Source organism: Malaclemys terrapin, chromosome 3 (assembly GCF_027887155.1).
Source record: "Malaclemys terrapin pileata isolate rMalTer1 chromosome 3, rMalTer1.hap1, whole genome shotgun sequence".
NCBI lineage: Eukaryota > Metazoa > Chordata > Testudines > Emydidae > Malaclemys > Malaclemys terrapin.
In genome coordinates, this window is record NC_071507.1 from 109,804,793 (window position 1) to 109,826,220 (window position 21,428).

Here is a 21,428-nt window from a genome sequence, read left to right on the forward strand (position 1 = left end):
TCTCTTAAATTGCTTCTAACTAGCAAGTGAGAAAACTAGCTGTAATTGGACCAGTGAAGAACTTAAAATAATGCACCTCAAATGAAAAGCAATAATTTATTTCCCTTCTCCACCTCCCTCCTCCCCGAGATTTTAATTCAAACAGTATAATTACTATCTGGAACTGTAAATGAAGAAGTTGGCTTTGCAGCTTCCTATACCACATTAGTCTCTTTAAATAATGACTTCAGATCTTTGGACCAAGATTATCAAATGTAAAAAATAAAAAAAAAAATTTTTGGGGTGCTCAACTGGAGAGTTCTTGCCCCTTTTCAGAAGGTATGTGCTCAGCACTTTCTTAAAACCCAAAGATGGAGTCATCCAAAATCACCGATCACCTAAAATTCTTGGCCCTAGCCACCAAGAAACAGAAGTAGATTGTTCTTTCCATACTAAAACTGTTTTGAAAACAATTATATACATATTATATGAAGCAAAAAGGTAACAAATTACAAGGAGTGCTAATGTTTTTCAGTATTTATTTATTTTTCCCCAAACCAGCCTAACTTTTTTCCTTCTCTTCTTTAGTGTTGAGAGCACTGCTCTAAGGCTAATCACTGCATTGGGCAGCTCTGAGGTCCAACCACAATTTACACGTTTCCTTAGTGACCCTAAAACAGTTCTTTCAGCAGAGTCAGAAGAACTCAACAGGGCTCTGATTTTGACTCTAGCAAGAGCAACACATGTGACAGGTAAGAGTGAATTTGTCAAATAAGAGATAATCTACATGAAAGTGAATTAAATTATCTTCCTCCAAATAAAGATATGCCACTCGGGGCCAGCAGTATTAATGCAATACTAACATTCTGAAATCAAGAACTGAATGTCAGGCATTCTGAAGTTATTTTATTCTACAATGTTAAGTCAGTTAACTTACACATATGTATTTTCCATTTTAGTTTTCCTTATTACATTTAAATGCTCATGTACTAATGCACACCATAAATATATATGGAAGGTACAACAGGGCTAAGGTTAATGTTGTGGAAGAAACCTTCTTAAAGGCGATCTGCAAAGCAAAAGAAAACTTGGCTTTTGTGTCCTTTTTTGTCTTTTTATGATTTATAAAGGCCTGAAAGGTTGGGGTGAGTGTTTTGGATAGGAGAGAGTTAAAAGCTTTTTATTTTCCTGTTTTGTTTTGTTTTTTACTTTGGAAATTTTGATCTAGTCTGGAGACTGACTGGAGAATTGGTATAACTATAATATCAGAAAAGCCAAGAGAGTGAAAGTTTGAATGTGGAAGGGATTTTTGGCATTTTCTGACTTTTTTGCTTGATTTTTGCAACTTTAATATTGCATTAATACTAGCTTTTTACATTGACTATGTTAGAATGTTTCATAGGATAATGCTTCACGTGCATTTCTGCTTGGAAAAGTTGATTCTTTAAAAATGACGTCTTGGGATTCCATGTTGACTGTCTCTCAATGATTTCCATATGATACCTGCTCAATTTACAAGCAAGGTGTGTCTTGCAATTGCCAGTCCAGCAAGCTATGTCTAGAAACTTAAAACGAAACTGGGTTATTTCTAGCTCATTTGTCAACAGCCATAAAGATTCTGCAACTGCAACATAGGAATTCTGAAACTATTATCACTTTTGATTTGTGCATCTTCAGCAGGATATAATTCAGACCATTCTCCCTGCAGGTATGTTGGTTCTACAGAATCAATCAGGAGTGAGAAAAAGGAAAAAAAAAAAAAAGGGGGAGGATGGGCAATATAAACATTTTAGACAGACAAATAAGTAAACGTGTCTGCGTTTTCCAAGATATCCATCCTACTAATGTAAAAGCCTGGGGAAGAAATGTCAGTTTTATGTAAAGATCCAGTTTCACCAATCCATTGTGTTTGATTAACGTTGCATATGTGTCCATTTAGACTTTTTCACAGGCTCCGATTCAATTCAGGGAACTTGGTGCAAGGACATATTGCAGACTATCATGAGTTTCACTCCCCATAACTGGGCTTCACACACACTAAGCTGTTTTCCAGCTCCACTGCAGGTAATTGTTTCAAACTAAGTGCTTGAACAGCTGGGGAAATAATTATCTCAGTGGGATCTTTGTTGTCCCCTTCATAGTTAGTTTTCTTCCCTTGTTCCTTCTATATTATGCTCAAGTCACATGAGAAATCATGCATGATTTTGAAACGGTAGGTGTTTTAGGATGAAATGTTTGGGAAGTGGTTCTGACCAAAAAAAGATAAAGCAGTGTTTGCAGATCTTAGCAAAATTATCCAGTTGATGTATATGACAAATGACTTCTTTCACATTGGAAAAGGTTTTCATTCATAGTGGAGATATATCAGCAGGTTTTGCATCTGTTGTTCTGGCAGGGTGTGCTGCCACTTCGAGGTGTCTTGGTCTGTGGGGAGCTTGCTTTTGATGATGAGGTTGGGGGGGGCAGTTTGAAGGCCAGAAGAGGGGGTTCAGAAAAGATTTCTTTAAGGATGGGATCCCCATTGAATGAGTTGTAGTTGTTTGATGATACCCCGGATGGGTTCCAATGTGGGGTGATAGATGACAACAAGGGGTGTGTGGTCAGAGGGAGTTTTATTTCTGTATTGAAGCAGCTTCTCTCAGGGTGTTCAGGTGGCTGTGACACTGAGTACATTTCCCAGACCTGAAAAAGAGCTTTGTGTAAGCTCAAAAGCTCGTCTCTCTCCAACAGAGGTTGGTCCAATAAAAGATATTACCTTGTCTCTTTAATATTCTGGGACTGACATAGCTACAACAACACTGCTTAAATGTTTCAGACTTGTCAGTTAACAACAAACACACTTTATTTCAGGCATTTTTCAAACAGAATAATGTTCCCCAAGAAAGCCGTTTTAACCTTAAGAAGAATGTGGAAGAGGAATACCGAAAGTGGAAGTCTATGACCAATGAGAATGATATAATCACCCACTTTTCCATGCAGGGCTCCCCTCCCCTATTCCTTTGTCTCCTATGGAAGATGCTGTTAGAGACTGATCACATTAATCAGATTGGCTACAGGTGAGCTTTTAAAAGTGTAGCTGCATTCTATACCAGTTATAGCTTAAGGATAGTAAGCTTTCTTCAGTACAGTGGGCACAGTTCTTCTACACTAGAGAATCAGATTTAGTACATTGTTAGATGATGGGTTTTGATGTACAATTAGAAGGATTAACATACTTCAAGGATTGCATAATGTCTAACAGTAGTGCTTACTACTGGTTGGTCCTGTTTTTATGTGTAAATTTCTATGATGTACTTATCTCCTGATAAAAATGACAGATGCAGGTGAAGGATTCAGCTGTTGAGTTGCAGTTTTTGGATGGTGGGGAGAGATAAGTGGTCTACAAAGTCAAAGTTTTACTTACCTTGAAGCACTGTTCTAGACAGTCTTTCTGTTCATTATTTACTATTTATCTGAAATATTTTAATAACTTTAATAACTTTTAATACCAAAAGCTTTATTGGGTTTGACTGCTCAGAAGGCTTATCTCTGAATTGAAGAAGTCAATAATTTTCATGGCTGTCTAACTCTCATTTCCAGTTTTAGAAAGCTTAAAACATGCCGTACCAACAAAAAATCAGTTATCCTCTTTCCTCCCTCACTAGGCCTGTCAGAGCAATTACTGAATATCTGATAAAATGCTTGATAAGCATCCCTACAGTTAGGAAATGTGACGCCTTTGGAACTGTGTGTGTAAAAAATATTACAGAAAAAATTAACTAGTTTTAGCAGCATGTCATATGTCACATCCTACTGAAGAATTCAGTTCTACAAGACTGATACATGTATATTTATAGAGACTTTTATGCCCAGAATCTATCCATGAAGCGGAAAATGATTTATTTTCACTGCTAATTAGTAGCTTGTGGTATCCTGACCTTGGAGTGCCCTCACTTCTGGGAGTTGGGTTACACTTATTAGCATGTTTTGATGTTTGTATTTGAATGACTATTTTGTATAAAAACTTGAAACACAGTCCTGCAAAGTTAGCCAGATAAAAATGTATCAAGACTTCTATAAATTATGCAGTCCGCTTCTGCTATGTGCATGTTACGGTAACAAGATCATTTCTTTCCCTCTGTTTGCTAGAGTTTTGGAGAGAATTGGGGCTAGAGCTCTGGTTGCTCACGTTAGGACATTTGCAGATTTCTTGGTATATGAGTTCTCCACGTCAGCAGGAGGCCAGCAACTCAACAAATGTATTGAGATTCTTAATGACATGGTGTGGAAATATAATATTGTAACACTGGACAGACTGATACTGTGCTTGGTAAGTATTACCTTAATAAGTTAGGTGCAAGGTGTTTCTTTATCCAAAATGTGGCCAATGTCTTCTGATCCACTTCTATAGCAATCACTTACATAGCTGAAGTTTGACTTCAGTTTTTGGGAAGCAGCTCCAGTCCGGCCATCAGAGCAGCACATAGGGGGCAAGTTCCATGCCTGCCTGTTTCCCAGCAAACTACACCCATTTTTGTGCAAATATATTGAATTGAATAGTGACTAATTACTAGTTCAATAACCAAGTAGTACTATAGAACTACAGATTTTTTTTGCCCCCTGAGTGAGTGAAAACTAGGAGTGTCACAATTGTCCCATTCTCTGGCGAGGAGAACTCTGTCTAGCTTTATTGATCATATAACAGCATTGAATGAATTGGAATTAACAACACCATTGTATGGGGCTGGTTCTCTTCCATCTTAGGTTTGCAATGCCTGTTCATATTTTGAAAGGGAACAAGGTGCATGACAAATGACATATTGGCAAATAAATGGAAAACCTAATGTGGCCTTTGGACAATGCTATCTTTGTTTCAGGGAGGTTAAAAATCTGCCAGCTGTATCAAAAGGGTGGGTACGAGGGATTGTATGCTCTGTCTTTAGTTCCCTTCCTCTTTTCATTGGTTAGGAATTCTCAAAAAAAATAGCTAAAATATTGCTTCAGTAGGTACTATCCTTTCACCAGATTTTAAAATCTTCCTGGTATGGAGCTACCAAAAGAAATGTCCAAGATGATATGTCAAAAACAGAATGCAGTGTTTGCAATTCCACAAGTACCTATCATTGGAATGACTAGAATTTTGAAACTGGCATACCTTTCTTGGTACTATCAGTGTTGGAGGGATGGATTTGGCAGCTGGGATAAAACTGATGCCTCTCACTGAGGAACATGGGAGAATTTCTCCACTGGGAAATGAGTGAGTTGATGAGCACTTATCACTGGGAGGAGATGGTGTCCAGAGTTCAGACCCTTGCTTGCATTTGTGCCTACACAGAGAATATAATGAGTGGGTGAGTTGGCTGGCCAGTTATATTAAAATTAGGATGTTTAATTACCTAAAGTCATTAACGATGAGGATACTTAACAATTGGAACAATTTATCAAGAGTTGTGGTGGCTTCTCCATCACTGGCAATTGTTAAATCAAGATTGGATGTTTTTCTAAAAGATCTGCTCTAGGAGTTATTTTGGGGAAGTTCTATGACCTTTGTTATACTAGAGATCTGACTAGATGTTGACAGTGGTCCCTTCTGGCCTTGGATTCTATGAATGAAAGCAGACAGCATTAGCTATAATTTTACATTGTTCTGCAATCTAATACTTTTGTTGTTATTGTTAAAGGCTATGCGCAGTCATGAAGGAAATGAAGCCCAGGTCTGCTACTTCATAATTCAGTTACTCTTACTCAAGCCTAATGATTTCAGAAACCGAGTGAGTGATTTTGTGAAAGAGAACTCTCCAGAGCATTGGCTACAGAATGATTGGCATACAAAACACATGAGTTATCATAAGGTACTATAGATTGCACAATCCTCTGGTGTAATGTGTGCTGTGCAGTTGAGATGCTGAAGTAGTCCTTTGTTTTGTGTATTATTTACATTTTTGCTATATGCCTTGTTCTGCTATTCAGTGTGTCATTTAATACCACAACAATAACTTTTAAAGATACATTTAACGTTAGTAATATTTGAATATTTGGGTTAATGTAAAATCATTGTATGTTTACAGAATAATGTAAAAAGAAAATGTGCATGTAATACTAAAAGATAGAAGTGACTGAAGAATTAGGAGTCTCTGCTCATCTGAATCCCACGTTTAATCCTTGATTTTTCTGGAAGCCAATCAGAAAGAACAAAGACCCAGTTTCTCCTTTGTGAATTGGGGAAAATATAGTTTTGTTTTTTCATTAATATAGGTTTAACCATTAGTAATCATTGAGGGGCAGATTTTACTAGGCTTCTGCAAGCTTCCACAGTATTGAAAAACTCACAGGGAGGGAGACATTCCAGATTTTAGTGTTACCCAAAAAGTGGGAACTGCTGGCTGGGGCAGGATGTGACAGCTGGAATATTATATAAAGCTTAAACTGTGCCCCGTCACATGGTATGTAAGCACCATCCAGCTATGCTTTATATGTTATGTGTGGGGTTCCTTTCCCCAGGGAGAAATCACATACAAATTATTTGTAATGTATTGATTCAACACATGACAGACTAGTGTTCTCAGGCTCCAGGGGAAGCATTTAATGTACAATAGAGTTGATTTCTCTCTTGATTTTCTTTGGAGTCTTTGACAACAAGGGTGGATAAGTGGTGGTATCACTGCCTGCCTGCTCTCAGGATTAATTTCCTTTTAGTACTTTATACCTCCCTGCACCAGTTTTAGTGAATCTGAAACAATCTCTCTTTTTTAAAATACTTTTTCAAGAAAAAATGAGTTTAATATATTTTGTCCAATTATATTTAGTTACTGTGATAGATAAAATTCATAATCCACTAGGGATTTGCACACACACACAGAAATTTCAAGAAACCAATTCATTATGAAATTCATACCTTCTCTTTGGATGTATGTGTATATATATATATAATTCCAAATTGTTACGGAGTGTCTACAGAATGGAGTACAATGTAGGTTCAGTACATTTTTAAAGTATTGCAAGTACTCAGTAATGTTTTCAGTATACTTTTAAAAAAAATCTGTTTTTGATTTCTACAGAAATATCCTGAAAAGCTGTATTTTGAAGGGTTGGCAGAACAGGTCAACCCTCCTGTTCAGATCCAACCCCAGTACCTACCCATCTACTTCGGAAATGTGTGCCTTCGCTTCCTGCCAGTATTTGACATTGTAATCCACAGATTTCTGGAATTGCTTCCAGTGTCCAAATCCCTGGAAACTCTACTGGATCATCTAGGAGGCTTATACAAATTCCATGGTAAGTTCCTCAAGCCCGTTAGCTCTTTATACTTGCAATACAATCTTTGTTGTGGTACATATCAGTAAAGTCCTGTCCACGATGGGAAACCAAACCTTATTCGCTAACTGTCTGTTCTGAAGAGCAACTTGGTTTACTAGCAGAACGATAATGACTGACTCTTTTTGAACACTGATTTAGCTGTTTCAGTGTTGTATGGGCTTTAATATAGTAAACCTTGTTAGCAAAAACCTTATTCAACGCTACCCATTCTATCCATCCTCTTCCTTCTCAACAGGGTTCAAACACAGTTTTTTAACTTGGTTGTGATCATGTTGAGTATGACACAAACCATGTTGTAATAATGGCACAACAGTGTCAGTCTTGTTCTTTCTACTCCTTGTTTCTTATCAGAATCTCCCCTTGAGATGCTGTCTAATGCTGTGTATATAGAGAGGCCTTGCAGGAGGAGTTTAGTTGTTTGTAAATAATGTTTTAAGCAATATCACAAACATTGAAGTATTGGTTTTGACCTCATTTCAGATAAAATTTTTGTCCAGTTTCATTTAATATAGTGGTACAGTAACAATAAAAACATGGGGCATTTCTACTGGTGTATTTGTTTTTACCTCACCCTTTATTTCGCATAAGCTTACTATTACCAATAAAAGATTAAGTGCGATGCTACTGTGTTTCTGGGGGTGTTTTGTTGGCAGACCGTCCAGTGACATACCTGTACAATACTCTTCATTATTATGAGAGGCATCTCAGAGAGCGCACAAACCTCAAGCGGAAGCTTGTCCATGCCATCATTGGTTCTCTCAAAGATAATCGACCACAAGGCTGGTGTCTAAGTGACACTTATATCAAGTCTGCTATGAATGTACGAGAAGATAATCCATGGATCCCCGATGACACTTATTATTGCAAATTGATTGGAAGACTAGTAGACAATATCCTTTTTATAATGATTTGTGCTTAAGGAAAATTATCAGTATTGTAGTTTCAGTTCACCAGGGTTTAGTTATATTCCATACAGTTCAAATACTGCAGGACTGAGGGCTTGTCTCCACTTAACGGGGGATTGATGCATGACGATCGATTAACCGGGGGTCAATTTAGCGGATCTAGTGAAGACTTGCTAAATTGACCACCAGTCGCTTCCCATCGATTCCAGTACTCCACCGGAACGAGAACCATAAGGTAAGTCGATGGGAGAGTTTCTCCCATTGACCCAGCGTGGTGTAGACATCGCAATAAGTCGACGTAAGGTCCGTTGATTCCAGCTACGTTCTTCACGTAACTGGAGTTGCGTAACTTGCGTCGATTTAGCCTTGTAGTGTAGACCTGCCCTGACTCTCCCTGGCCATCCTCTTCCCCTTTTCTCTAATGCCAACCTGCTGAGAAGTTGGTTAGTTCGCTGTGCACCTTTGTTAACCTCCTCCCACAACTCCACCATTTCCTCTACTTTGCTGAGATGTCCAACTTCGGGGGAGCTGGACTTGTCTCTCTGATTAAGGGAAACAAAGTATATAAACCCCTAGTTTACATAAGTTCTAATGATGCCAGTGATTCCACTGTCCTATAAGTAGAAAAACACACTTTGTGGTGTTGTTCTGGAGCACCTTTAATTTTCAGTGGCAATCAGATAGTCACAGTTGTTTGTTCTTTGTCTATTCAAGAGTTTAATTTTTTTCAATGTTGCCACCTGAAAAATTCTAATACGAGTAGTATGTTTACATTTAACAATATACTTCAAAAAAGATTATTAATAGTGTAGAAATTTCTCACCATTTTTCTAATAAACAAAATATCTTAGGTTTAGAATAAATGGACTCTGACATGGCCCAAACATAATAAATCTTCCTGTCAGAAAAGTATCTGTTGTATTGTGTGTATGTATGTGTTTCTATACATACAGATATTTCTCTAGATATTTATTTTAAAAATGCTTTCCAATAACTGACTTATCTTAAATATGTGCCTTTGGTTGACTGTGGCCATTAGTTTCATTCAGTACTGTCGTGTGTGTGTGTGTTTTGTTATAAAAAATACACACACGTATTATCAGGAATTTGTGGGACTCTATTGTTTTGTTTGTGTATTAGATATATTTTGTGTTAAATACATTTTGTACATGCAGAACTACATTGTTTGCATCTTACCAGTCCCCATGTGGGAATTTGTTGTTTTCCTTAATCATTGTTACCTATGGCTGGCAAGTCGCCTGGTCCATTTCCAAACTGCGACTGGCGATTCAATGAGTTTCCTAACCCAGCTGCCCATGCTCTTCATGTTACCTGTGTTGAACTCATGGCGCTGGCTGTTCCAGGAAAGGATGTGGGCAATGCACTTCTAAATGTTGTGTTAAAGAGGTATGTTGGACTTACAGAACTGCTCTCTACAAAAAGCAGTACAGTGGTTACAAATTGCTCACTGGTTCTGAAGCTTCCTTTTCTTAAACGTTGTTTTATATATTGATATCTTTGGGAGGCAAGCAGTAATATGGTGTTGGATATCATTCTAAGAGCCAAGAACAAAACACGTGTGTGGTGAATACCTTAGATCCCGGTGCTGGTGTTGACTGAGACTCAGCTTCATGTGGGAGAGATGGTGGAAGTACCGTACATTTGTCAGCAACTTGTCCAGTGTGTTCATAGGCGTTAACAGGAGGGGAAAGGAGCCATGTGTAGCACTCATCCAGAGGGGGAGAGCCATCAGTTCCTTTAACAAAAGATCTTTGACTACAGGGAGAAAAGCAGAAAAATTGGTAGGATGCTTGAGGTCCAAAAGTGTATCAGAGTTTATATTTTTATACTGCATTTAACATCTGTTATAATTTTCATTGTTACCATGTGATATTGGAGATGGCATTTTACAGATCTCATTCTGTGTTGCCACATGAGACATTTGGACTTCATTCCTAAGCTCAGTGACTTGCTTTTTGGGCCAGAAGGTACTGAAAGAGTTGTAAAGGGACGGAGCACCTTGTATTTAATTAGTGACTCAGAAGGCCATCTCTAAGTGATAATTAGGGTGACCAGATGTCCCGATATTTGGGACTTTTTCTTATATAGGAACCTATTACCCCCCTCCCCGTCCTGATTTTTCATACTTGCTATCTGGTCACCCTAGTGGTAATGATAGGTTGAAAAAAAGGATTCCTTTCCCACTTTACCCAGCCAAGGAAGGTTGCCCTGATGCAGGCTTTGGGATCATGGGGAAATGAGTCATCAAAGGAATCGATATCACTGTGAAGACTTTATTCATACAAATGTCTCAAATGTCTTTATTCATACAAGTGTCTCTAATGTCTCTTAAGAGAAAACATGCTACAAGAACAAAATTGTTTAAGAAGTTTTCCACGCAGTGTCAATGTGGTACTCAACTAACCAGTTAATTAAACCACATAGTCACGCGTTTGTATATATACCTTTTTCTTAAGACAAAAGTCTATAATTTCTCTAGGAATATATTTCATTCATCATAAATATATCAAAAGTCATGAGAAATCTTATATAACTTCAGATTTTTTTCCCCTCCCTATTTGTAGTCAGCCTCTGGTGCCAAGAGAGAATATCACAGCTTGGATGAATGCTATTGGACTGATTATCACAGCCTTACCAGTGAGTCTGTATGTATTTTAAAATTTTCTGAACAGAGAAAAGAATGCATTCTTCCATAAAAGCTAGGGATTAGTGCAACTAGTTTCTTTCAGATGCACCTGGAGTAGTTCCAAAAGCCACTGGGAAGCTTATGAAACATCTGTGCTTTGTCCTTCATTGTCGGACCAAACCCACTGTGGGATTTGCAGGGGTGGGGTGCGAAACTGCATTTTTCACAATCTTGTTTCCTTGTGGGAAAATAAAGTTGCTATATATTAACTACAAAAAAAAATTTGTGCGGTGTTTAAGCTTGAGAATGAAGTCAGAAAATTCCCCAAGATAGAAGACTGAAGTAACATTAACTCTACTTTGCACATTCCATATAGCTTTATAGAACATAATGGAATAGGAATAAATCATAGAAAGGAAGTTTAAAATTTAACAAGGAAAACAAGAATAGAAACTAATATATATAATTGAGTTTAAAATGTTCTAGTAGAAATTTTCATCTTTTGAAGATGCTGAGTTTTAGTGTTTGATGACTCAGCTTCAACACTGAATATTTTTGATTTAATTTCCTTTTTTCACCCCTTTTCTGCTTCGGTCCCCTTTCCACTTGATCTACCAAAGTTATTTCCACACCCTGCCCAGTTACATCACACATCCCTTTGAAACCGTCCATTGTCTTCCTGTTTCTCATTGTCAAAAATGTAAGCTTCTCATCTTCATCTACAAGGTCCTGCATCTCTGCTTTCTTTGCTCCCTACAGTCTCCTACCTTTACACTTCCCTTTATCTCCTTGTCCCTAGCCTCCATTTGCCAGAAGCTGGGAGGGCAGGGGATGGATCATTTGATGATTACCTGTTCTGTTCATTCCCTCTGAAGCACCTGGCATTGGCCACTGTTGGAAGACTGGATACTGGGCTAGATGGACCTTTGGTCTGACCCGGTATGGCCGTTGGTATGTTCTTAGCTTGTGCCTTGTATTGTTCCTGTGCCTGGAACAGTTCCCCGATCTTCTTCCACCAATTGCCATTCTTTTCTGCTTCAGATGACTATTTAAATTCCATATTTTCAAACAGTCCCTCCATCCTTCCTTTCATTAACAATCCCCGTGCTCTCTCTCTCCTGAACTGGTGGTATCTTGTCTTATTTAGATATTAAGATCTTTGTCAGGAAATGGGTAGGTAAAGTATTTGTGTAAATTAAGACTGTTATATAAATATTTTTAATAATTTACAGTAATCTGAGGGAGGTGGGGGAGAAAGTATTACCTTTTCTTCTAAAAATTAAAAGAATAACAATCCTTTGGGGTTTTTTGTTTTGCCAGGAGCCATACTGGATTGTCCTCCATGATCGAATTGTCAGTGTTATCAACAGTCCTAGCTTGACATCAGAAACAGAGTGGGTTGGTTACCCATTCCAGCTCTTTGACTTCACAGCTTGCCATCAGTCTTACTCTGAGATGAGTTGTAGTTACACTTTGGCATTGGCACATGCCGTGTGGCACCATTCTAGCATTGGTCAACTTTCCCTCATTCCAAAGTATGTATAATGGGTAACTGATAGTTTAAAATACACTTTTGACACCCCTTCCATACTGTGTACAGGAAAACAATATGTACGCAACAAGTATGTGGCGGAGAGGGAAAGCAAATCAGAACAAGTAATCAAAAAATCCTCTAAAACATGGGTGATGGTAGGGTTTTTTGGTTTTTAAGCTGGTTCTTGTCTCTTTTATCTATATCTTTGGGCTCTCCACCAGTGTTTGGTAGCCTTGAGGGTATGATGTAAAGCATATTTTATCTCATTTAGCTTGTGTTTGGTTTTTTCTTACTCCTTACAGATTGGCTGCAGCTTATACTGGCAGTGGCAATACACTTGCTTAATGCCATCCATTATGATCAGCTCTGTGTAATTTTGTTTTTAATCTTTGTATGTAGCATTTGTTGCCAATGTGGAAAGTTCTTTGTAAATTAATAGACATGGCAGTGATACACTTGGAGATGTCCTTAACAAGCCAGGAAGCTGTAGCATTTCATACATTGCAGTTTATTAAAAGTTTAGTTAAAATGTATTTCTATGCTGCCTTATTAATGGGAGCATACAGAGCATGTGTGGGGGCTTTAATTCAGCTTCCATTTTAGCTTTTCAGTTAATCTTTTAATATTCTGTCCTGGATTTATCATTGTCTACATAAGTGGGAGATGGCATGACGTACCAGTCACAATTAGGTGACCCTATTCAGTGACTTAGTGCCAGTGTCACTACCTAAGAGGCCTGCATTTGGCTCTCCCTTTCATTCTCCAGGCTGATCTTGGGTGAGCCTGTGCAGCTTCTAGTCCTTGGGGCTGTGTGAACCATTCATAGCTCAGTCATGATCCCTACTGCTAGTTGTGCTGACATACTGAGTATGGTTTTATGAGTGTTATTCAGCAAGCGTTCAGTCATTTTTAACATGAGCACTTAAGTTTGGGTTTTAGGGGAGGATGAAACACTTTGACGGTATTTCCACCATAGCAAAATGCTGTCACTCCCAACCAGTCTGAGGTAGAACAAGAAAACCCCAAATGCAGTCATAAATGTCTGAGCGTAATGAGTGACGATAATATTGAATGTTGAAAAATGGTGTTGATTTTGGTGGCATGGCTACTTTAACGTAAGATAAATGTACAAAATAGTGATGTGTCCTGTTTGAAATACTGCAGATTCCTCACTGAAGTCTTGATACCCATAGTGAAGACAGAATTCCAGTTACTTTATGTTTACCACCTTGTTGGTCCTTTTCTACAGCGGTTTCAGCAAGAGAGGACACGATGTATGATAGAGGTAAAATATAGCTCTTGTCCTGGCTTTTACAGTCTAATTCTGTCTGGTCTTTGAAACTCAAAAGCTGGGAAAATCTTTGAAATTAAAGCCCCAGTCCTGCAATGAGCTCTGTGAGAACAGAACCCTGTGCTTTCATGGTGCTCGCTACTTGAAGGGAGCTAACCCACCAGCTTATTGAAAATTTATTACTTTTTAGTATAGAAAGAACTTAGCATTTAAAGTAATTAAACATCAGGGTCAAATATATACACACATTTTATCACTCTTGCAGTGTATGCATAATAAATTATAGACAGGACTGGTTGCGCTAGTTAAGCCTGTAGTTAAGGTTACCTAATGCTCTCCATTATAAGTAAGGCCCTACCAAATTCATGGTCCATTTTGATCAATTTCCCGGTCATAGGATTTTAAAAATCGTAAATTTCATGATTTCACCTATTTAAATCTGAAATTTCTCGGTGTTGTAATTGTAGGGGTCCTGAGCCAAAAAGAAGTGGGGGGTGGGGGTCGCAAGGTTATTGTAGGGAGGATTATGGTACTGCTACCCTTACTTCTGCGCTGCTGCTGGCGGGGCGCTGCCTTCAGAGCTGAGCAGCTGGAGGGCGGCGGCTCCTGGCTGGGAGCCCAGCTCGGAAGGCAGAGCCACTGCCAGCAGCAGCGCAGAAGTAAGGATGGCATGGCATGGTATTGCCACCCTTACTTCTGCGCTGCATCGGTGGGGCGCTGCCTTCAGAGCTGGGCATCTGGCAAACAGCCACCGCTCTCCAGCCACCCAGCTCTGAAGGCAGCGCAGAAGTAAGGGTGGCAATACTGCGACCCCCCGTAACCTTTTGTGTTAGGACCCCCAATTTGAGAAACGCTGGTCTCCCCTGTGAAATCTGTATAGTAGAGGGTAAAAGCACTCAAAAGACAAGATTTCACAGGAGGGAGACCAGATTTCACGGTCCGTGATGCGTTTTTTGTGGCCATGAATTTGGTAGGGACCTAATTATAAGAACCTTTTTCAGTTGCATACAACTTTGCCAAACTTCAGCCATTCAAGTTGAAATTTTTCATGATGGGTATCTCCCTTGGGTTGAATATTTTTGTAAAGTTTTAATTAAAATGGTTCCACTGTTTCTGAGCATGTACCCATGTGGTGTTGTTGTTTTTTTTAGTATAAATTTTACAATTGTTTCATTACTTTCATATTTTGGAATAAATGCTTGAAATTTGGCAGGGAAGTCACCTTATTTGTCATGGATGCATTGCCATCCATGTGAAATTTTCCCAAATTTGGCCAAGTTATGAGCCCCTGAAAATTCACAGCTTTGACATGCTAAGTAGAGACTGTATCAGCTAAATTCTCTGAAGATTCTCAGTGCTCCCCTTGGTGGTATCCCAGCAGCATGGAGGATGAGGAAGATCTACCCTGACTGGACTGCAGGAGGGGTAGGGCAGAGAGAGAGAGGGAGGAAGGGAGGGAATTGCAGGACCCAGAGGATGGGAAGGACAGCAGAAGGGGGTAGGAGCCAGGGGTTGGCGCCAGGAGCTGATGGAGTGAATAGCAGCAATGGGGAAGGAGGAGAAAAGAGAGGGGGGCGTATATAGACACAAATGGGGGGATGAATAGGAACAGAGGTGGGACAAACAGCCTGGGGGCACAGGGGCAGAGTGTTCTTTAATTACAAGATAATACTCCTCTCAGGAAACCTGAGACTTTACGTTCCTCTGTTGTCAGGAAATAGTGTGTATCTTGTCTCCCTCTAGTGGCTGGTCTACATAGAGACTAGCAACTGACTATGGCTACCAGTTACTCTGTTATCTCAACTGGTAGATGATGATAAATTGCAGTGTGCTGTGGATCTTAAGATCAAAACCCTGCTGATGATCCAAGTTGAGGATCAGTATGACTCCACATAAGGCAACTTCTGTTTTTTTGTTTTTGTTTTTTTCAGTTTGTCTTTTTTAAAAGACTGAGGGGTTTTTTTTTTAGTGTAATTTCTTCTGTTAAAAGAACATTAGGCCTGCATACCTGTAAGGGGGGCAAATTTCCTATCTTGACATGACATTTAGGAGGGCTTGACTATGCAACTTTAATATTCTTTTGATATTTTTGGATGTAATATGTGAACATATGATGGAATAAGTGTATGTATAACATAGCTAAGTAATCATGTGACCTTGTTATTGTATATTTATAATCTTGCTCCTTATTTCTCCCGTTTCTTTGTAACTCTCACCTATTACCTTATGCTGTCTCTTGGGTTTAATTTTATTCCTTTAGACTTACAAAAACACAAAAAATGCATATTCATATTTCTTTAAATAACATATCACAACAGAAAGACAACACTGCAACAAATGCCATCATATGCCAGCACTAATTTGCTAAATCTTACAGCAAAAAGGTTGAATAATAAAAAAAGAGGAAAAATAAACTATTCAGGGCAGGAAAGAGCATCTTTTTATACATTTCAATAAAGCACCTAGCACACTTCTGAGTGCTGTATACTATAAACAGCCACTAAATATTGCTTCTTTCTGTCTTCCCTCACTCAGGAAGAAAATAGATTTTTTTTTTAATATCTGTATTCCATATGCAAAGCAAGAATATAATTCTCTCAGGAACAGAATGAGAATTTTATGGAGAAGTAACGAGGTGGTCAGTGGATTAAAGCGACTAAGAAATTTTAAGTCTTTTCCCTTTACTTTTCTAGAAGAGTATTAAAGTCCCAATGATGTATTCACTTTATCCTCTGCCTCCCAAATAGGGAACAAATACCTTTTGACTTAGCTCACTAATCACAGAGATCAAATGTGAAATAACCCTAGGTTGAAACATGTTTGCTCAAAATATTTGTTTAATAAATGCAAACAAACATTCTTTCAAATTATGATCTGTTCATGGAGAATTCATGAACAGTTAAAAGAATATATTAAAAAACAAACAAACCCAGATGTTTCCCAGCTTTAGGTACCACTGTTCATTAATTAGCATTAGTTTATGTCCATCAACTAATAGGAGACTTTAAAATCTTTTTCTGTATTAGCATAGCACTCTCTAGGACTCCAGCAAATCACATAAGCACATGCTTAAAGTCTGTTTCAGTCAATGAGACTTAAGTTTGTGCTTATTACTTTGCTGAAGAGGAATAGTTTGCTGACTCTGAACCTAGTAAAAATCTGATTAAAAGCATTGGGTATCAAACTACATAAATAAAACGACCATAATTCAGATTTTTAGGAAGGTTATTAAATTATTCTAATTTCCAAAGTGAGGCGCCATTGGGCCAGTTAGGCTACATGTATGCTGTGAGCTAGGAATGTGATTCCCTTGCTCATGTACACATACTCGTGCTAGCTCTCATCGAGCTAGTACGAGTACAAATAGTAGTGTAGCTGTGGTACCACTGGTAGGGCAGTGTAGGCACAGCTAAGCCGTGCCTAGTACTAACCCACGTGAAACTGGTTGGTATGTATTCGGAACAACCATGCCTCTACTGCCGCTGCCTGTTTGTACTCGTGCTAGCTCAATGAGAGCTTGCGTGAGTATATGTACGTGCGCAGGGGAATCACACTGCTGGTTCATAGTGTAGACCAGGGGTGGCCAACCTGTGGCTCCGGAGCCACTTGCAGCTCTTCAGAAGTTAATACCGGTATATATAGGCACCGACTCCAGGGCTGGAGCTACAGGCACCAACTTTCCAATGTGCCGGGGGTGCTCATTGCTCAACCCCTGGCTCTGCCACAGGCTCGGCCTCCACTCCACCCCTTCCCGCCCCCTTCCCTGAGCCTGGCGTGCCCTCGCTCCTCCCACTCCCCCCCAGAGCCTCCTGCATGCCACAAAACAGCTGATCGGGAGGGAGCGGGAGGCGCTGATCAGTGGGGCTGCCGGTGGGTGGGAGGCGCTGGAAGTAAGTTGGGGGGGAACTGATGAGGGGCTGCTGACATATTACTGTGGCTCTTTGGCAATGTACATTGGTAAATTCTGGCTCCTTCTCAGACTCAGGTTGGCCACCCCTCGTGTAGACATAACCTTAGAGTTGTCAGACTTCTTTCACACGAAAGCAAATGTTTAACAGGAAGTTCAGATAAGTAGAAGATACACATAATAAATGTATTTCTCCTTCACAAAAGAATAAACTTAAAAATATAGCGTGTAAATCCAGACAGCAAATGTTTTAAACTTTTTATTTTCATTTGGTTTTTATGTGTGAAAACAGATTGGGGTGGCATTTTATGAAATGCTTCTGGATGTGGACCAATGCAGTACACATCTGAACTACATGGATCCCATATGTGATTTCTTGTATCATATGAAGTACATGTTTACTGGGGACAGCGTGAAAGATCAAGTAAGTGAACAATATACCTGGAAGCTAAAATCAAGGTTACATTTAATATAACAATTTGTACCATGGTCTCTTTTTGTGTATGATCTTAAATGTAAAAAGATCACAAAACCCTTCACAGCTGTACATTCCCAATCAATTACTGGTACAGTTTTTCTCAGTTAGAAGCTGTAGGCCAGATTTTGAGACAAATTTCGGACCACAGGGAAATTGTGACAAGAGTTTGATTTTCTTTATGAGATGGCAATAGGAGTGCTGCTATATAAATGTCAGTGTGTTTGATTCATAAACATTTGTTTAGTTTTTTGTGCTGTTTCAATCCACACCTTCTGAGTTTTACTTTGAGCTTTGGGTTCAAATTAAATAACCAAATTTCATCTGGTTTTGTTGCAAAAGCATAAAACATCCCATGTTCACCAAAAGGGTTCTTGAACTTTAATTAATCTTTTACTGAAACCTGATCCAGGTTTCTATTTTGTAACAAAGTATAAAGTCCAGATAAGCGTTATGTTTCCTGAATGAATTTTTGCACAGTTTTGGTTGAGTCCTAGACTGAGGAGGTTTTGGGATAAGAACTGATGAAATTCAGAGATTAATTTAGGTAGCATTTACAATAAATCTGTCTTGCTGTATTGTTCTAGGGTATCCTTCTTCTCTTGAGTTAAAATGTGTCAAATTACTTTGTTTTGATAATACATTTTTCAGCATTTGTGGGTACGTCTAAACTGCAGCTGGGAACGTACTTCCCAGCGTGGGAGGATGGATGCGCTACCAGTGTAGCCAGGGTAGCACAAGTGGCTGCTCAAGTGAGTTGCCTGAGTACAAACCTGCCCAGCCCCCCCTGGGAATGTACTTTAGTGACTAGCCAAGCCGCTGCCCTTGCTATCCCCCAGCTACACTACTGTGCTTAGCGCATTAGCTTGAGAATAGCTAGCGCATGTCCATTTGCCTGCACTGGGAAGCATACTCCTAGCTGCAGTGTAGATGTATCCTGAGGGGTCTCTTTTTGTTTTGTTTTTTATAGGTAGAGAAAATTATTTGCAATTTAAGACCGTCTTTGAAACTCCGTCTACGTTTCATAACACATATCAGCAAAACGGAACCAGCTGCTATTCCTCAGCAATCCATCAACAGCGGGTCTCCAGCACCACAGCCTAGCCAAGTGCCTGTTAATGTTGCTTAGCCAGTAACACAATAGAACAGGACATCACACTGGTGTCTAAGCGAAGACTCTTTTCTATTGATCAAGATGAAACTCTCTTTAGTCTGAACTTGGTGACATTGTGGAACAAGGGACGAGAACCATCTCCAGCCTGCTGCTTCATTTTGATTTGTGTGGTGAATCAGTTTGTGCCTCATCTGCACTCCACTCCACTCTTCCTGTTTATATCAGAGACTAGATAAGGGATGTGTTGAACTGGTCAAAGGTATGCTGCAAACAGTGGCATTTGTGGATGTCTGATAAGATGACTATTTTGTAAAGCAGCTCCATATCCCTCTTCAAACCATCATAGTTTTCCTTCTTTCTATCTGTCTATATTAGCTTTTTTCAGAGGTGCCTAGCATGGTGGTATGTAAAAACCTAGTTTTCTTTTAAATGAAAACGTTAATCCTAAATGTCAGCCAGATTCTCTCTTCAAACCCTGGGATGGAATATTAATCCATGGACTAAACATAAAGATGGATACTTCAATTGTTATTCACCAGTACTGTCTACTTAATCACTAGGGGACAGATATTGATCCTCACTCATCTTGAATACTGCCTTTTTGAAGGCAGTGGGACTACCCATGTAATAAGGTACCATCCGACATGAGTGCAGGCGGCACCGTCACATCTTGCGTGCACAAATCCCTTTTACTTGACCGCCCGCTCATGATGAGATTGAGCTGTGAAAATTAATGTTCTTGATTTTTGATCATATGAACAAGTTTAGTCCCACAGGGAGGGTGCTTAACTACATGCTTAAGTTCCAGTGGTGTAAGTCAATGGGACTTGCATATCTGATTAAAGTTAAGGATGTGTTTAAATGCTTTCTTCAATTGGGGATTTAGGGCTTGTCTGTGCATACAGCACTGCAGCGGCGCAGCAGCAGCACTTTAGTGAAGACACTGCTACACTGACAGGAGAGCATCTTCTGTCAGTGTAGCTAATCCACCTCCATGAGAGGTGGTAGTTATGTCGATAGGAGAAGCCCTCCCATCGACAGCACTGTATACTCTCGGGGTTAGGTGGTACGACTGCGTCGCTCAGGGGGATGGATTTTTCACACCCTGAGCAACATAGTTATACCGATATAACTCTGTAGTGTAGACCTGGCCTTAGTCTCTTTAATGACTGTGAATGACTCATTGTAAACTAGGGAATTTACTGATGTCTTCATTAAAGTAAATAGATGAGCAGTAGCTTTGATCTAGGGTGGATTATTAGCCAAAGACCATCTAAAATGGAACTGTGTTTAAAATCTGTGTATTCAATTAAGATTTGCTGGTTGATATTTATTTTCCCTAGTTGGGAAATGGTGTAATTTTTATTAGTCAGTCACGGTTGGATTTTTATCACATCCAAGCTTTATTTTAGGTTTGTATAATCCACTACTTTAATTCTTCAAATTTTAATTGTGTGTGTGTACTGTCAGTTGTTTACCAGGTATGACTGGATAACAAAAGTGAAAATAGTCTCAATTAAGATTTGTAAAATATTGATCATATTTGACATCTTTAAAGAATTTTTTAATTAAAAAAACCCTTGAAGTCTATGGTAATACTGTTTGCTATCTTACGCCTTAATATTTATTTGCCATGCTCTTCAGTTTAAAAATAGGGGTTAATTAGAACATCTAAGTCTCTGTGTCCTAAATCTTCAGTTCTACAACAATACCATCTCAGATGACGATCTCCACAGAACTCACAACTTTAGGAAGGTTAGGCCTCATGAGCACCTCCTGCTGAAAGCCCTGGTGCTTTAAAAGATAGTGTTGTTTCAGTAGAAAGAATTCCTCATATCAGTCTGCATAGTCAACACCTAGCATAGTGTTAGAAGGCACTACATTGTCATACCCCCCAAGATTCTAACAAGTGGTCCAGTGTGAGTAATTATGAACTGCCTTACCTATATTCATCTGACAGTTTGCATAAGTTATACAACTTCACAACAGTTTAGGACAGGAACAGTAGTACTTCTGCATGCTGTTTAAAAAGCTGTCTTGCTCCATTCCAAAGTTGAGTTAAGTGATTCTCGTGTCTGCCAGACTGGATTTGGTAACACACTGCACCTAGGTGCCCTCCAGAAATCCAGTACACATCTTGGAAGTTTAGTCTGCTTCTCCAGAGGCCTCTCCAAAGGTTATTCTGGGGCAGAGCCAAAGGGTCATTTGATAGGGTTGGGACGCAGAAGGGCTGAGTTCTGTTCCCGGGTCTGCTATATCACTTTGGTCAAATCACTTACC

At 39.2% G+C, this 21,428-nt stretch overlaps 1 protein-coding gene across 2 annotated transcripts in view; it reads left to right on the forward strand.

Annotated features, from left to right (window-relative positions):
• Positions 1 to 20,736, forward strand: part of MED23 (mediator complex subunit 23) — a 49,408-nt gene extending 28,672 nt beyond the window's left edge. For both annotated transcript variants that reach the window (XM_054022567.1, XM_054022568.1), the window contains 13 exons: positions 568 to 731; positions 1,919 to 2,043; positions 2,830 to 3,035; positions 4,108 to 4,288; positions 5,640 to 5,810; positions 7,017 to 7,233; positions 7,929 to 8,165; positions 9,422 to 9,587; positions 10,766 to 10,838; positions 12,148 to 12,362; positions 13,526 to 13,646; positions 17,852 to 17,983; positions 19,005 to 20,736. In XM_054022567.1, coding sequence (XP_053878542.1) covers positions 568 to 731; positions 1,919 to 2,043; positions 2,830 to 3,035; positions 4,108 to 4,288; positions 5,640 to 5,810; positions 7,017 to 7,233; positions 7,929 to 8,165; positions 9,422 to 9,587; positions 10,766 to 10,838; positions 12,148 to 12,362; positions 13,526 to 13,646; positions 17,852 to 17,983; positions 19,005 to 19,163 — 2,167 coding nt within the window. In that variant the 3' untranslated portion in view covers positions 19,164 to 20,736. The remainder of the gene's footprint in view (positions 1 to 567; positions 732 to 1,918; positions 2,044 to 2,829; positions 3,036 to 4,107; positions 4,289 to 5,639; positions 5,811 to 7,016; positions 7,234 to 7,928; positions 8,166 to 9,421; positions 9,588 to 10,765; positions 10,839 to 12,147; positions 12,363 to 13,525; positions 13,647 to 17,851; positions 17,984 to 19,004) is intronic.
• The last annotated feature ends 692 nt before the right edge of the window (positions 20,737 to 21,428 follow it).